The sequence below is a fragment of the Miscanthus floridulus genome, chromosome 6 (genome assembly GCF_019320115.1).
Source record: "Miscanthus floridulus cultivar M001 chromosome 6, ASM1932011v1, whole genome shotgun sequence".
Taxonomy (NCBI): domain Eukaryota; kingdom Viridiplantae; phylum Streptophyta; class Magnoliopsida; order Poales; family Poaceae; genus Miscanthus; species Miscanthus floridulus.
The window spans coordinates 134,925,921-134,943,001 of NC_089585.1; the positions used below are offsets into that span (position 1 = coordinate 134,925,921).

At 45.8% G+C, this 17,081-nt stretch overlaps 1 protein-coding gene and 1 pseudogene across 1 annotated transcript; both read left to right on the forward strand.

Annotated features, from left to right (window-relative positions):
• The first annotated feature begins 3,938 nt into the window (after positions 1-3,938).
• Positions 3,939-4,787, forward strand: LOC136461295 (zinc-finger homeodomain protein 8-like; annotated as a pseudogene).
• A 5,201-nt stretch (positions 4,788-9,988) lies between these two features.
• On the forward strand, positions 9,989-16,506 carry LOC136457042 (CBS domain-containing protein CBSX6-like). Its single transcript, XM_066457082.1, has 2 exons — positions 9,989-10,705; positions 13,395-16,506. The coding sequence occupies exons 1-2, from the start codon at positions 10,383-10,385 to the stop codon at positions 14,299-14,301; spliced, it is 1,230 nt and encodes a 409-aa protein (XP_066313179.1). The 5' UTR covers positions 9,989-10,382; the 3' UTR covers positions 14,302-16,506.
• The last annotated feature ends 575 nt before the right edge of the window (positions 16,507-17,081 follow it).

A 17,081-nucleotide genomic window follows, 5' to 3' on the forward strand; every position in this document is an offset into this window, starting at 1 on the left:
TTAGCTGAAAAAATAAGTTAAAATAATATTTCGACTAATTTATCGTGAGAAAAAAACATTGTTTCCGCTAAAAAATAAATTTAAAAAAACGAATTATAAGAGAAGCAAACGGGACAAACTTTGTTACATGGACCATTGGACGGAGTATTTTCCAGTGGTGAGACTTGACTTCCACACAAGGTTTGTATGAAACTCTGCGAGAGATTATCTTGTACTCTATGAATGCTAGAAATTTTTCTTATGGAAAATGGGCCTAAAACTCCACCAAAGCAGCTTAGATCGCTGTATCTTGGGTGCTTATATAGTTTGTTGACCATCATAACTAATAAACCTAGCTACCAATTGTTGACCATCTATCTCTATCTATATCTATATTTATATCTATTTCTACCTATATCCATATGTATCTATTTCTATCTATATCTATAACCATATTCTATATTCTATATCTATACTTGATACTAAAAAGTGGAGTGATTTTTTCGTCTTTTTTTATTTTCCAAAGTGCTCTTGCGTCTCTCATACTTTGTATCTGACCTAAACTTGCATGAATCATCTACCTCCTAGTCCATATTTGACACTGACTCTATCTGTGCATGAATCTTCGTTCGATTTTTCATCCACGGTCCATGTCGATGCGATACGTCACACGTCATGATTATTTATCCACTCCTCATTCAATATCCTCTCTGAATCATTTTTTCTCTTCACTTTTTGCGTTCACATTGCACGCAGCATGCCCTCAATGCCACTAACCCTAACTAGCATCGTACACCCTCATCCTCACACACCCCACGCCCTCCTTCCATCGTTGCCCCCCCCCCCCCCCCCCCCCCCCCCCCCCCCCCCCCCCCCCCCCGCGCACTGATATTTGCCTTGTTTGACGACTGAAAGTACCATTGGCTGATTTGTTGTGAGAGAAAAATAATATTCGTTGACTGAAAAAATATGGCTTATAAGCCAAACGAACAGGACGATTGATCCAAACAATGGTCGTTCTCCCTGGTGCCAATATTGATCCAAACAACTATGAGAGTTAGCATACATGCAGGTGCTTTGATTCCAAGGCTCCATATAAGCTACATTATTAGGTTTATTACTAAAAATGCTTATGGATTTCAAGGGTCTCATGCACCCATGCTTTACTCGTAATTGACTTTCAAGGGTCAAAGATTACATTATGAATCTTGGCATCATAATGTTTCATATAATTTTATACTTCTAGTATTAATTTAGTACTAGATGATGTAACCTGTCAAATGAATGATTAAAAGTTATGATGTACTTATTAACATAAATTACGATGTCAGCTGCCACCTCAAAAAGTTTGAAATTAAAATTGAACTTGAATGTAGAGAAACAAAAAAGACAAATATTGTTAAGGGCTGGATCAACCGAAATGGTTGAGCAGGGTAAACTGAACAAAACATTAGTTCATGGGGTTATCTAAATTGATGCCAAATTTAGGTAGTAATTTGGAGTTTTTCTTTAGTTTTACTATTGTGTTTAGTTTCAAAAGGATGCTTTAATCACGTCCTTTATGTAGTCATTCCTTCTAACAAAAATGGAGTGGCATTCTTTTATTGAGAGATAACCAACCACCACTGTGCATAGTTCCCAACTTTTGCATACAACTCTGTGACATCATAAAAAATCATAACATATCACAATCGGGAATAGATCCAATAGAACACCTATATAATAACATAACAAAAAATAAATAAAAAGGTCTTGCAACATCCAACGTTGAAAAACAGGGACCGATCGCCAGTATATAGTCAAAGCATTTCACATTTCTACGAAAGGAAAAAGAATTTTGTGCGAGATGCCGACAATAATTGCTCGTAGAAATTGTTTCCAGTCACGTCTTCTTGTCCCTCGGCCACCATCTCACCCAGGAAGGATATTACTTTAGTCAAGAGGACCATGCATAGGTGACTAGGTGTCCTTGTTACCACGTTCATGAACAATTTCCTGCGGTGAGTTTGAAGTGACGGATTAATCCTTCATTCTATCTATCTAACCTTTTTTTAATATTTATATACTCCATACAGTAGTAATAACTGTGTAGTGGTTGTACGCCCCGCTCGTTTGAACTAATTTGACTTATAAGTCATGACTGAAAGTAACGTTGGCTAGTTTGATATGAGAGAAAAATACTATTCATTAGCTGAAATCAAATACGACCGAGCGAACAGGCTGACAAGGGTTAAGTGACATAACCATCGCCCCTCGTCAAATTACGAACCAACTGGTAGATAACTTGGAGAAAATTAAAAACAAGAGGGGAGCAGCTGGGTAGATAATTTGGAGAAAAACTAAAAACAAGAGGGGAGCAGTTCATTAGGTGATACACCGAGAAAGCGAAGTTTGCAATTTTCCTCGTCACGTTGTGGCCGGCGGGCGTTCTCTCTGTCCTACTAAGCGAAACGGTGACAGGGCGAGGGTTAGACCTTGACGCTTTGGAACCACGTCCCCAGGTGCGACGTCCACCCAGACGCTGAGAGCAACGTCCATTTTATTTCCATGCTCAGATAAATCAGACCCGATTGGCAGAAACATATGTGGGTTTTTCAAAGCTGAGTATTTGTAGCTCTAAAAAGTCTGATGGACCTAGAGCTGGAGGTACGTACATCGCATGTATTTGCACGACTCATTTCGTTTATAGATTAAATTAAATATAAATATTCAAATTATTTTAATTTAGTCCACGAGCTATATATATCCCATAGATAAATAGCCTGTTCGGTTGATTGGTTCGTATCGTTGCTGGTTCGTGAAAAAATACTACTAACTAATTTGTGTAAAAAAATTTTACGATCATTTATGATAAGCCATAGCCAAACGAACAGGCTGAAAGTTGCATATATATCGCTCTCATGCGTGTCGTGCCCTCACGGGAAGCGCTGACTGCTGAAGGATACAAGGGCGAGATTGTGACCAGTAGTACTTGCGTCCTGCTGAATAATAGTATACTTTAGGTACATTCATTGCAATTTATAGCTAGCGACTTTCTACGAAAACAAAATTAGTTAGGCATGAAATTTTACTCCGTCGTCCATTCTTATTATGAATAGGGAATAGTATATAAAAAGGCCAGCTATTCAGAGTTGCCGAGGAGTAAAAAAAATTTGAGCTTTCTGCTGGATTTTCTAGAGGTATAAGGTTAGTCTCAACTAAAGTTTTATGTGGGTTTCATTTGAATACTTGTATTTTATATTATAGGTTGTCACATAGGTGTTTTTATAACATGACGATGTTTTTTAAGAAGTGACGAACTCTTTTGGCACAATTACCAATCGGTAGACATCTCATACTCCTCTTGGTTGACCACCATACATGGTCTGATGCTCTAATTATGAAATTAAATGTCTATAAACTATACAATGAACTGTGATAGTTTTAGAAAGAATGCCATGAATCTCTCTAAGGGATCGTGTGGGTCTCTATAAGGTCAAGGTTAGCCATAGGGAGATACTTATATGTTGTATTTTTAAGTATAGAAAAGCAAGTTAAAGAGCATGCTATTAGTTAGAGAGTAGAAACATAGCATGGTGATTGATAAGAATCAATTCCGTCTCACGCCCTATAAATTTGAGATAGCCTTATATGTGAACTTGAAAAAGTTATGGAATGTTAAATTTCAAGCCAAATAGCCTAATCTATTAAATAAATTCTAATTCCTCCAAAATTCTCTAAAATAAAAGGGACAATTGTCTGTTGGACATCTAAAGTGATGGTCCTTCGCTGGCGGACACCCACTTTGGAGCATTTTACCAGAAGACACTCGGGTTCGGTGAAATTAGGCCACAGGACACCGCGGACCGGTTGTAGCTGGTTGAGGAGAGAGAACTACGGTGAAATGATATTCTTGCCCCTACCGCTTTCTTCTTCCTCTCTCTCTCTCTCTTTCACTTTTTTTTGTTTCCTATCCTACGATGGTGCCAGCGGCGGGGGGCGACGCAGGGGGCCGCAAGTACAAGGAGTGCATGCGCAACCACGTGGCGGCCATGGTCGGGCAGGCCTTCGACGGTTGCGGCAAGTACATGGCCTCCTCGCCGGACTCGCTCAAGTTCGCGGCCAGTGGGTGCCACCGCAGCTTCCACCGCCGCGCCGCCTCGGGCATCGCCGCGTTGGCGCCACCGGGCTCGTCGTGTGCGCCACTCGCCTTATTTCGCCCGACGCCGCCGCAGCCGCACTTCCACCACCACCACCTCCGCCAGGCCACGACCGCCGTGCTGCAGGCCTTGTTCCCGTCGTCGGTGTCGGTGTCGGCGACGACGCACCTTGCCATGCCATACCACGTCGTTGCCGCCCCGCCCCCGTGGCTCAACACGCGCGCCGGCTCTGAGACGCCGCCACGCACGGACGACTTCGACATCGGCGTCGGCATCGGTTTCGTGCCTAGGAGCGTCGGGGGTAGCGGGGGCAGCGGTAGCTTCGGGTAGAAGCGGTTTCGAACCATGTTCACGCCCGAGCAGAAGGAGCGGATGCACGAGTTTGCGGAGAAGCAGGGCTGGCGCATCTAGCGGAATGACGACGGCCCCTGGACCGCTTCTGTGACGAAATCGGGGTCAAGCGCCAAGTGCTCAAGGTGTGGATGCACAATCACAAGAAACCAGCTCGCCTCCACCCCCACCGCTGTCGCAGCCGCGGGCATCGGCACGCCCGCACCTGCACCTCCAGTTTGTTGCTTCACCGGTGGCCAGGCGCTCGTAGCACCGCCGCGGGCATTGGCATGTCACTCACAGCTTCGACACGACGACGCCCTTTGGTTTGCTTGGTAGGACACCAGTCGTTCCTCCGCACTGTTGTTTGCCCGAACTGCGGGGACAGGAAATAGAAAAAAGAGAATGGGAGAGGGGAAGAAGAAAAGCGACAGGGGCAAGAATATCATTTCACCGATGTTCTCTCTCCTCAACCGGCTACAACCGGTCTACGGTGTCATGTGGCCTAATTTCACTGAACCAGAGTGTCTTTTGGCAAAATGCTCTAAAGTGGGTGTCCGTCAGCGAAGGACCATCACTTTAGATGTCCAACAGACAATTGTCCCAGAATAAAATGATCCAAACGGCCCCTAAGTATATTTCATTTTACATGACCCAGCAACATGCACGGTGGATGGAAGAAAGAAAAATCAATAAGAGTAAAGTGCACTAGCGGTCCCTAAACTTGTACCGTTGTGTCATCTCAGTCCTTAAACTCGTAAATCGACCATTTAGGTCCTCAAACTTGTTCATCTGTGTCATCTCGGTCCCAAAACTTGTTCGGCTGTGTCATCCCGGTCCCTAAACTTGCAAATCGACCATTTAGGTCCTCAAACTTATTCAGTTGTGTCATCCTGGTCCATAAACTTGGTTTTGAGTCCCATCTAGGTCAAAACAGGGTGATCTAAAAACTTTATATCAAAAAATAATTTATAACTTTTTCATATGAACTCGATTGAAGACAAACTTTATATCAAAATTGAAGCTCTCGACGCGATCTACGACTTTGTAGCTGAAAAGTTTTTGAATCAAAACTGTTTAGGTGAAAGCTCTAGTTTAGTTTTGGTGAATTGATGAAACCTTAAGTGTTAACCTAGTTTATCAAGTGATCATGAGATAGGTAGCACATTTCAAGTGGTGAAGCAAATGAAGATCATAGCATGATGATGATGCTATGGTGATGATCAAGTGCTTGGACTTGGAAAGAAGAAAGAGAAAAATAAAAAGCTCAAGGCAAAGGTATAAACCATATGAGCTATTTTGTTTTGGTGATAAAGACACTTAGAGAGTGTGATCACATTTATGTTTGATAGCCGTACTATTAAGAGGGGTGAAACTCGTATCGAAATGCGGTTATCAAAGTGCAACTAGATGCTCTAACTCATTACATGTGCATTTAGGATCTAGTGGAGAACTAACATCTTTGAAAATGTTTATGAAAATATACTAACACATGTGCATAAGATGATACACTTAGTGGTTGTCACATTTGAGCAAGGGTGAAAAAGTTAGAGGTGAAATGGCGTTGGTCGTAATGATGCTGGCGTTGGTCAACTAACCAGACGCTGGGTCGCTCAGCGACCGGACGCTGAAGGAATGCGTCCGGTCGTGTTGTTGGTCAGCACAGTAAGAAGTCACAGTGTGACCGGATGCTGATAGGGTCTGATCGAGCATGACCGGACGCGTCCGGTCGGCAAAAGTCGGTTTTGAAACCTTACTGTAAACGACCGGACGATGGGTGTTCAGCGTCCGGTCAACTCAGGCGTAGTGTCCGGTCAAGACTGATGACCGTTGAAGTCAGGACACGTGGCTGACTACGAACGATCGAACGCTGGGGGTTCAGCATCCGGTCAACGAACCGGAATGTTCGATCAGCCCACGTTATGCCTAGTGAAGGGGTATAACGGCTCTATTTTATGGGGGCTTCTATTTAAGCCCCATGGCCGGCTGTGGCTCATAACTTTAGCCATTTTCATTGACATAGCAACCTTGTGAGCTTAGCCAAAGCCCTCCCACTCATCTCTATCATTGATTCATCATCTTTGTGAGATTGAGAGAGAATCCAAGTGCATTGTTTGAGTGTTTGCATCTAGAGGCACTTGGTGTTCGTGTTTCGCTGCGGATTTCACTTGTTACTCTTGGTGGTTGCCGCCACCTAGACGGCTTGGAGTAGTGAGGGTCGTCGAGCGAAGAGTGGTGATTGTCTCCGGCTCCGATCGTGGTGATTGTAAGGGGTTCTTGATCTTTCCCCGACGGAGAGCCAAAAGGTACTCTAGTGGATTGCTCGTGGCTTGTGTGATCCTCATCTTGTGTTGGTTGTGCGACACCCTATTGAGGGTTTAGCGTGTGAAGCCAATTAGCGCGTGAACCTCTAAGCGAGTGAATCGCCACAACAAGAACTAGCTTGCCGGCAAGCAAGTGAACCTCGATAAAAATCATTGTGTTCATCATTGATTCCGAGGTGATTGGTCTCCATTGTTATTCATCCTTGTGATTGATTGGTTTCTTCATCTACACGGTGGTATAACCTTCTTGATCACTCTCTTTACATTCTCATAAACTAGTTGACAAGCTCTTTAGTGTAACTAGTTGTGAGAGCTTACTTACTTAGTTGGTGTGGCTCTTTAGTTAGCCTTTGAGAGCACACTAACATAAAGTAGTATCATATCTATTGTGTGAATAGATCCTATCTAAACTAGAATTGTGGTAGGTGGTTTGCTTTTTGAGTAGGCTAGCGCAACACTTGCTTCGTCACATAATTGTTTAACCATTTTGCTAAGTGTTGTTGTAGAAATTTTATTAGGTTATTTATCCCTCTCTAGCCATTAGGACATTTCATTAGGGTCCCAAAATATTATTGTATGTTTATAGATTTTAAAATTTAAAATTTAAAATTAAATTTTGGGATACTAAATGACTTCAAACAAAAAACTTTTCAACTACAAAGTTGTGGATCGTATTGAGAACTACAACTTTCATATAGACCATATCAATATCCAAGATTGTTTGATAATTTTAAATTTTAAATTTCAAAATTCCAGATCTTTTAATACCGCAAAAAAGATATGATTTTTCTAAGATATATTAATCATATCAAATCATTTTTTTGCGGAATTAAATAAAGATAATTTTTATATAAAAATTATAGATCTCGACGAGATCTACAGCTTTCTAGTTTTGAGTTTTTTCATTTGAAGTCGTTAAGATGCTAAAAAAATTAAGGACATATTTAGATCTAAGGGTATTTTTGATTTTTCACACCTACGCTTTGACACCGTTAGAGTCCAATCTGACGGCAGTGACATGGAGGGCAAAAAAAATTAAAACAGTGACGCTGAAGTCCGCTGAACTTTTTCAGTGGCTCACAAGGAATTACAATCTTTTATAATGGCTCACAAGAAATTCCCCCAAACTATTACTCAAGGCTTAGTTTCGTCCGTGAACTTTCAAAACGGCCGTTTTAGTCCTCAAACTCTACTTTTAGACTTAATTTTATCCTATAATTACGAAGATGATCGTTTTAGTTCTCAAACTTTATATTTTGGGCTCAATTTTATTTATAAACTACTAAAGCAAATTTTGTTCTTTAAACTTTTATTTTCAACTCACCTTTGTCTAAGTTCTACGTGGAACGTTGCACTGTTCCATCTGGTTAGCTCCAATACCACAAGCGACTAGAGATAGAAAAATAATATTAATCCAAAAACTCTTTGGTGGCCATTAATAATTCCATACTGTTATTTTTAGTGTTACCTTATAATGGTACCATTTATATATATCCGACTAAATGATATTTGTGGGAGCAACTACAGTTGCATCGAACATTACTTATTCTTTAAGAATACATGGATATATTAAAACATCTATAATTTTGATAATTTATGAATAAAATTGCGCTTAAAATATAAAGTTTTTTTTGAATAGATAAAATTGAGTTGAAAATAAAAGTTTAATGCACTTTGATAATTTATGAATAAAATTGAGCCTGAAATACAAAATTTGAGAACCGAGGTGATCATCTTCATAGTTGCAGGATGAAATTGAGCCTAAAACTAAAATTTAAGGATCTAGACTACCGTTTTGAAATTTTAGGAATGGAATTGAGCCTCGAGTAATTTTAGTGATGAAATTTTTTTGACGAAACCAAAGCATACCAAGGCGCTGCGCGAACGCCGCTGTCCGTCCCGTCCCGTACGTCCTGCATTGTTCTCACCTGTGACTGTGATCGGCCAAAGGATAAGGTTTGGACCCTGCGGCCGGGTGGGAAGGCGACTGGATGTATGAGATTAGCTGCGAATTTCCCTGGATCATAGTTACGTTTTGTTTTATTTTCTGGCCATGGAGAGAAGACGACGAGAATGTATGGAACGCGTGTTCCCTTTGCAGGCCGTCGTTGTGCAAACTAGAGGTGGTTTTCCCCGGATCAGTTGGATCTTCTGGTTGGGGAATTGTTTTTGTTCATGACGAGTCGGATACATAGGATATACGGAATTATGTGTACGGTCTAGTCGGCTTTCACACATACGGAGCTCTAAACTGGAGGTTCTGAATCATTTTCCGACTAGTTCGCAGCTCTGACCTAAATCGAGGCGTGGACGGGCTCACGGAGACAGCATATATACGAAGACTACAGATTTGGCAAGTAAATTCATCGACCTGAAGTGAAAATGCACTCCCTTCTTCGTGAAATGGATGTAGGTTTTAGAATAGCGTTATGTCAAACGGATTAAAAACATTTGTCACGTATATTTTTTCTTATAAATTTAATTAAATTTAAGATAGCTTGATTTCAATCAAAACTTGAATTGTATCTCTTGGCGGAGGTCGAGGTACTCAATATGAGTGGCCAGATGTTATGCGTAAACCGGTATATGGTGGTTTCAAGTCACGATTTTTAAGACTCCATGTGTTGGAACATTATTAGCATGTTTAATGTCCATGAACTCTTATAAAAAAACCCATTAAAACTGACCTAACAACATACAGGGCAATAGTAACATGCATTTTGCCGTACACAAATCGTGCTACCTTGCCTTAGCTCCATTCCAGATCCGATCCTCGATTTAATCACACTCCGATTTCTCCTTACCATTATAAACACTCTGTCATCGTCTCGGCCGATCGTTAAATCTTCAAAGAAAAGAAAAAGATAGTCATTTTCGATATCTGAAGCATTATTTGACGTCATTAAAAAAAAGAGTTAGATAAAGAAGCCTAGACGACAGCAATGACAAAGAGCGAGTCTCGGATCAACGTAACGACGAAACTGTAATGATTGGAGTTTAGTAGAAACGTACAACAAATTCGCGATGCAGGGATAGCGAAAGCTCTAGAACCGTGCTGTCTGTAGTATGAAATTTGTAGCCAATCATCATCGTTAAACTCGTTAATTAAGCAAATAAAAAAAATGCTTCCAGCCAGAAACAGCATCAGCACGAATCTTAAAGCGCGGGAGGCCCAATTTAAGCTTATGCACCCCCGCATTAGCTGCCCATCCACTCTCTGCCAGCTTCTTCCCCGCGGGACCCCCTACCACACCTCCGCGACGCTCGCGGCCGTGTTTCTCTCGTCTCGCTCCCTGGGATCGCCCGTTCGCCCCCGCCCGTCGCTCGCTCATCAGAAGGAGAGCCTAGCCTTCCGCAGCAGCGCTCGTCAGACTCCGCCGCCCGCAATTCCCCCCCTGCTCCGGCTTTTAATGGGCTTTCCCTCCCACCGAAATGGCCGGCGATCCCCGCACCCGCGCCGCCGGTGACCGCCCCGCCGCCACCTCCTCCTCCGCCGCCTTCTTCTCCGCCGGGGGCGGGATCGGCCTCGGCCCCTCCAGCCTGCTGCTCCACCTGCTCCTCCTCCACTCGCTCTTATAGCCTCCAGCCTCCCCCCGTCCCCCGCCCCACTATGGCCGCCGTCTTCTTCCACCACGTCGTCGGCGACCTCACCGTCGGCAAGCCCGAGGTCGCCGAGCTGCACGACACCGACACGCTCGACGACGCCGCGCGCGCCATCGCCGCTAGCCCCGAGGGCGCCGTGCCCGTCTGGCGCCCCAGGGCCGCGCCCGACGACCCACCCTCCGGGGCCAGGTTCATCGGCATGATCTCCGCGCTCGACATCGCCGCCTTCGTCGCCGCCGCGGGGGTCGGGGACCGCGCCATGCGCGCCGTCGTCGGCGAGGTCGTGCAGCCCAATCCCGCGCTGCTCAGGGAGATCGATCCGGGTACCAGGTGAGACCGTCTCTGCTTGATCCCGTCGTGCGTTGGTTGATGCACGATCCCGTCTGCCTGCTGTCCTGTAGCGTTACCGACTCGCTTGGTTTCTAGTGCCTGCTTCCACTGATGACTCACTCATCCATCCGTTACCAAAGTTGGGATCGAATCGTACGTGTGTCAAGCGTTGAAAGGATCTTATCTTACTTAACGTGTGTGCGATTCCATTTCTCACCGTTGATCCGCAAGCAGAGTGGAGAATTGCGTTCAGGTAGTGCAACCGAACAAGTTCACGTTGTATGTGACGGCGATACACTCTTCTAGTTTATTTACCGCGTCTCCTGCTTTGCTGGAAGCTGGATCAACCACTGCTTTTTACTCCTGCTGCGTTAGCCTTTTTTTTAACGTGGTCTGGTGGTGGTTGATCTTTGTCTTTTCTGAATCATACTATTAGTTTGACCTCTGCAGAAAGATGCGTGCAAAAGGTTGTTCCTACACCCGTCTGATTTTTTTAGAGATGAAATGGATTTATGGTTAAATTACTCCAGTGATTGGGTTGTCAGGTTGCTCTTGTACAATGCAAATGCTAATTGTCTACCAAACCTGTCTATACCTTGTTCTTGTTGTCATGGATAGGATGGGAATGAAGTTGCCCACATGATATTTATCATGCAGTCTGTGTTTGCATACATAACTGATCATGTTTGATTTTGTGGCAGCATTCAAGAATGCTGATTCGGCATCGCTTGGACAGAGAGTTCAATACCCCTTTCATTTTGCTTTAGCTTTGATCTTATTAGTTTATGATTGATATTTACGAATCAATATGGATCTGCAGGTTCCTTAGCCATTCTTCAATTTTGTTTTGCATGTAGATTTGATAAATTGTCACTGTAATAAAGAACAACCTTAAATAGAAAAGATTTAAATCATCATCAAAATTTGTTACTAGCACTATTTATGAGAAGAGTTGGATGGAACTTTTGTATGGAGTAGACGTAGCAAACTAGAATTTCTTTTGGTGTAGCCCTGCCTACACATATGACTGTAGCTTTCCTTGAAAGGCAAGTGGCTACCTTAATACGGCTATGAATGTAATGTAGAAGTGTTTGTTCACCAAAAGGATTATTCAGTACCCAGTACAGAGAGCTTCCGCTCTGTGCGGGGTCTGGGGAAGGGTGTCAGTGGCAAGCCTTACCAGTCCATCATGAAAATATATTGTTCATAGATAGACCATATAAAGATGCCTTGTTTGTTAGGTGATCTTTATTTCTTCATATTTGAAAGCTTTCCAGGATTATACATGGGAAAATCCGATATAGTTTGTTAGTTCCATTCTCTTCCAGGACGGTGTTGCTATCTCTACCATTTCTAATGAATATTTATGATCTACTCCCTCCGCCCTGAAGACTTGATATTTTGGATTAAAAAATCGTCCCAGTCCCAGAAAACTTGATGTTTTAGCTCTTGGACACTAGGTTGGGCCCATATCATCTTGAGATTGCGGCCTGCATGCCTCCATACATTCCTTTTAATTAGCGTGGTTCACCTTCAATAAATAGGGTACATTGGTAATTTCCATTGAACAGATCCGTCTTAAAAATCCTTAAAAATCGACTACGGCTATTTTGAGATGGAGGGGATATGTCTTAGCCAAATTGTGACAGACATCGTAGTAGGAATTCTTCCTCGCTCGAAGTGTGAACTTCCATAGTTCCATTTGTGTTCACATGTATTATACTTCTTGCACTGGTAGATTGAGATGGCATGTCTTGAATCAACTTCTGAACCTGTATCTTTGGAACAAACTGTGTGCACTTCCATAGCTCCATTTGTCCTCTCACGTATCCAACTTTTTGCACTGGTAAATTGAGGTGACATAGTTTGAATTTTATTACTTGATTACTTCTGATTTCTGAACCTCTATCTTCAGAACAAACCGGCAACTGAATGGCACAATATCAGTAAGCAAAAACCTTCAATTGTTAGCCTCACAAATATTTATCTCTAATTTGTTGATTGTAGTTTAATTTTCTGGGAAAGACTCTGATATTATGTTACTAGCGACAAATGTGGGTGGAAGTTCATTCATTATAATAACAGACCCTAATTTTTCTGGTACTGAGCTGTACAAAGTTTTCTTCACGAAACAGAAAACAGCAGTTTCATATTGTAAATGATGTGAACAGTTCCAGTTATTTGGCATTTTCACTCATGCAACCACATGGGGTTTCACATGGCACAGAACTTGTCTTTCTGATTTTGTTCCCTAGAAAGAAACAAAGTGGGGACATGATTCCATTTCACAATGTAATGTCAGAAACAGGAAGGTAACAATCATGAGCAGGCTGTACATTCTGTTACAGGATTAGGATTGTATAGGATGGCTACTTGAATTCATGAGCTCACTAGTGAGTCCATGCCAAATGCAAGGCAGTCCAAAGATTGCCTGCTCCACCTCGTTAAAAAAAAGAGGATTGCCTGCTCCAAAGCTTATGATCCACAAGTAACCGAATTCATATACAAAAAATAAAGAAAATGAGCCAGGGACTGCATTTCCTGTGATGTTTTATCTGTTGTAGAGAATATTACATCTTATGAATCTGCATCATTGGTCTTTTACTTTCCTAGGAAGTACATCCTTTTCGAATGTACTGTGGCATATATAGTACATATTACTCAAGTATGTTTCCTTTTGTTTTCCAAGGTTGATCGATGCTCTGGATCTGATGAGGCATGGAGTGAAGCGCTTCCTTGTTCGCAAGAGTGGGAGCTGGAAAGGCATTACCAAGAGATTTTCAGTGCTTTATAATGGCAAATGGCTGAAGAACATGGAATCAACATCTCCAAATGCAGCCAGCAGCAGCAGCATGCCGCTATCCCCGCCTTCTGGTTCTGCAGACAAGTTTTGTTGCCTATCAAGGGAAGATGTTCTCCGGTTTCTCATTGGATGCCTTGGTGCTCTTGCTCCCATCCCGCTGACTCAGATATCTTCCCTTGGAGCCATCAATCCGCAGTACAGTTTCGTGGAAGCATCTGCGCCTGCCATGGAAGCAATTCAGAAGATCCCTCAAGACCCATGTGCCGTTGCTGTTGTGGAGACGACGCCAGATGGAACTCGTAAGATACTAGGAGACATCTCTACTTACAAGCTGTGGAAATGTGACTATGTTTCAGCTGCATGGGCACTGGCAAACCTGTCGGCTGGGCAGTTCGTCATTGGTGCCGACGAGAATGGGTCGATGCCCATCTCAGTCTTCCCAGAGCCTCCCATCAGCCCATCGTCACCGGTGGAGATCAGTCCTGGGCGCTCGCCAAGGGCGAAGAAGTTCAGCAGCAGGAGCATCGGGTTCCTTAACAACACCCAGGCTAGCCAGATGTCAGCGTGGCGGACACGGAGTGCGTACCACCGTGGCAGGAGCACGCCGCTGATGTGCAAGACCACGAGCACCCTTGCGGCAGTCATGGCGCAGATGCTGTCCCACCGGGCTACGCACGTCTGGGTGACGGACGCAGAGTCAGAGGAGGACGGCGTCCTCATCGGCGTTGTGGGCTACACCGAGATCTTCAATGCCGCCACCAGGAGCACCTGCTCGAGTCCGACAACATCTTGATGCACCACACGGTGCTGTACAGTAGACTGTACTTGGTTGATCCGTTGGTGATTGCCCCCAGTGCACAACGTTGCACTGAACTGTACAATGTACTTGGCTCATTTGTTGGTTTGTCTGGAGAGTTTTAGTCTTTTAGATATTCTTGGTCTGCTTGGAGCAAGACTTGGTGGTATATTGTTGCATTCGTTTGTGGACGGTACAAATAAGAATTCGGGCTTGCCTGGGAGTCTAGTCCATTTTGCATGCTCACCTGCAGCTGTCAATGTACTCTATGTATATGGAATGTTCTCTGTTTCCTTTCACATGTTTGCATCCTTGCCTGTGAGTCTAGTTGATTCATGTGCATGTTTTGAGGGTGTGTTTGGTTGGGGCCCAAGCAGCTTTGCCTAGTGCTATGCTAGCTATCAAGTGTCTGATTTCGGGCATCTGGGACAGATTACAGATGTTTGAACTTCAACTTGTAATATCACAGATACATATCTGAAACGGAAAGATAAAAGGTGAGGACTGAGGAGCCACTTGGGCAAATTGTTTGCTGGGGAACAGACTGCTGGCCCCCGCGTCGTCCCTTCCGTGGGTGACTCGGGCGGCGACCCCGACCACACCGCCGCCGGCCCTTCCCTCCCCATCCCATCCCCTGCTGCTGCCAGAGCTCGCCGGCAGGTGCCCGCGCGGAGGCGATGAAGGCGGCGGCAGGGCCCAGCTCCCTCTTCCTCTACTCTTTTCCCCCCTCGCTCCTCCATGGCTGCAGGTTTCGTTGGCCGGCGGTGGCGCGGCTGCGCGGGCTAGCTTCAGATGCGCATAGGAGACGACCGGATCCGTACTCCTCCATCGCGGATCTGCGCTCTGCTCGCTCTGGCTCGTCTTTGGCTTCACCGACACCCTCCGTGTCTCCTTCCTCATCTCCGACGTGCGTGGGCGGTCGGCGGGGCGGGTTCAGCCCCCCAGGGCTCGGATCTGCCGCCACCGTCACCGGATCCGCATGGGCGGTTGGTGCATAAGGTCGCGGCAGCGTCGTGGCTGTGGCCCACAGCCGGGTGGTGGTGGCGCATGCGGTTGCGGCCCGCCGGCGCTGGCGGGCGCCACTGCTTGCTGCGACTATGGTGCGGGGGCCTGATGCAGTGGCTCCTGTCCTTCCGGTGGCTGCCCGCACCGTGGCCACGTCGGGAAATGCTGTTGTTCAGGGCAGCGAATCACGGCGAGGCGCGGCGACGTGGACGGCGCATGGCGGCGAATGGCTGACAGGCTGCTGACTGGGGGGCACTGGATCTGGCGCCACGGCCACATCCGGTGCCCCAGGGGCAGGGGGCGGCGCCCGTGCGCCTGATGGTGGCTGGCGGAGGTCGGCAGCGTCGACGGCGGGTGCTTGTGCCGGCGACGGTAGCTGGCGGCGGCTTCGGCGTGCGGCAGGGTGACGCGCGTGGCAGGGTAAGTCCAGTTCTGCATGTTGCCCGATCGGAGGGGGTGGCGGCCGACGCAGCTGTGCGGCTGCTGTGAGCAGCCGGCGCGTCGATGCCCCTCTGGAGAAGCTTCTGCGGGATGGCAGTCACGACGACGGTGGCGACAGGCTACGGTCCAGCATCTTGGCTCGACGTATGTGCTAGGGGCACCACGGGCGAAAGCCTTGGCGACGGCGACGCCTGTGGGCGTCGTTTTTCTTGTTGGGGGCGTTGTATTCTTGTGCCCCCAGCCATGTCTTCCACGGGTGAAAACCCGGTCCTTTCCTGGACAAGCGACGGCGACGCATTCGGCGCCCGGTTGATGCGAGACGGCGAGTTCTGCATCGCGAAGTCGGAGCTGCTACATCAGGGGATGTAGCTCGGCAACGATGACGCGTGTCGAACCCTCATTCTCCGACGGCTGGGTTTTCTGCTTTAAAGGCTCGACAATCGCCGCGGGCGAGGCGTGGGATCATGGCAGGAAGTCGGAGCTGCTCTTCGCGGGGCCGTTGAGCTCGGCAACTATGACCTGCTGCAGCCTACTGCTTCGGGCCTATTGGTCTGACATCTTATGATGGGTTGTCGGTGTTTTGCCATGGGAAGTCGGATCTGCGAGCTGCTTTGCAACTATGCTCAGCAACGATGACTCATGGTAGTGTGTACTCTGTCGCGTTGCGTGGGTGGGTAACCTTTCGTGGTGTTTGGCGCTACGCTTAGCTACCTTTTGCTTGTATATAAACTTCATTCGTCTTAATTGAAAGACAGAGCTCCTGCCATTGTTTAAAAAAAAAGAGCCACTTGGGCCGTTCTTCCCACATGTATGTGGCTTGGACCGTTTGTATATTTGTTGGTTTCTTGCAAGCAATATTCGTCAACTGACACCAGAGCTCAAGTCTTCAATTGAAGTCACTTCTACTGCAAAGATTAATTCAGAACAAAAAAAAAAGTCGGAAGTCCAATATACAAGGCCCTATTAGTTTTTGTTTTACAGAGGCTGGAGGGAGTACGAACATGCAAAATCGAATGCTTCCTTCCTCATTTGCAAAAGGTAGGTCGGAATTCCCAAGTTCGCCCAAATCACCGGTCACCGGCAACGTACGGCTGACGACACGGCACCAGGCCCGTTGGCTGCTCATCAGCCCAGCGCTGCCACGGCTGTTGCGGCTGCTGCTGTGTTGAGGAATCACTGTAGAACGGTTGTCTCGCAGCGCTGTAACCAGCCAGCGACCTGCAAGGGCAGCGTATGAACGTGTGTTACATGCCCCGCGTGCCGGCCGACGAGGGAGGGGACGCGCCCCGACGGATCCGCATCCTTACCGGTACCGCTGGGTTCCCGGGTCC

Coding starts and splice junctions, on each gene's coding strand:
- LOC136457042 (XM_066457082.1), top strand. CDS start 10,383: ATGGCCGCCGTCTTCTTCCACCACGTCGTCGGCGACCTCACCGTCGGC. Junction 10,706..13,394: donor GAGATCGATCCGGGTACCAG/GTGAGACCGTCT, acceptor TTGTTTTCCAAG/GTTGATCGATGCTCTGGATC.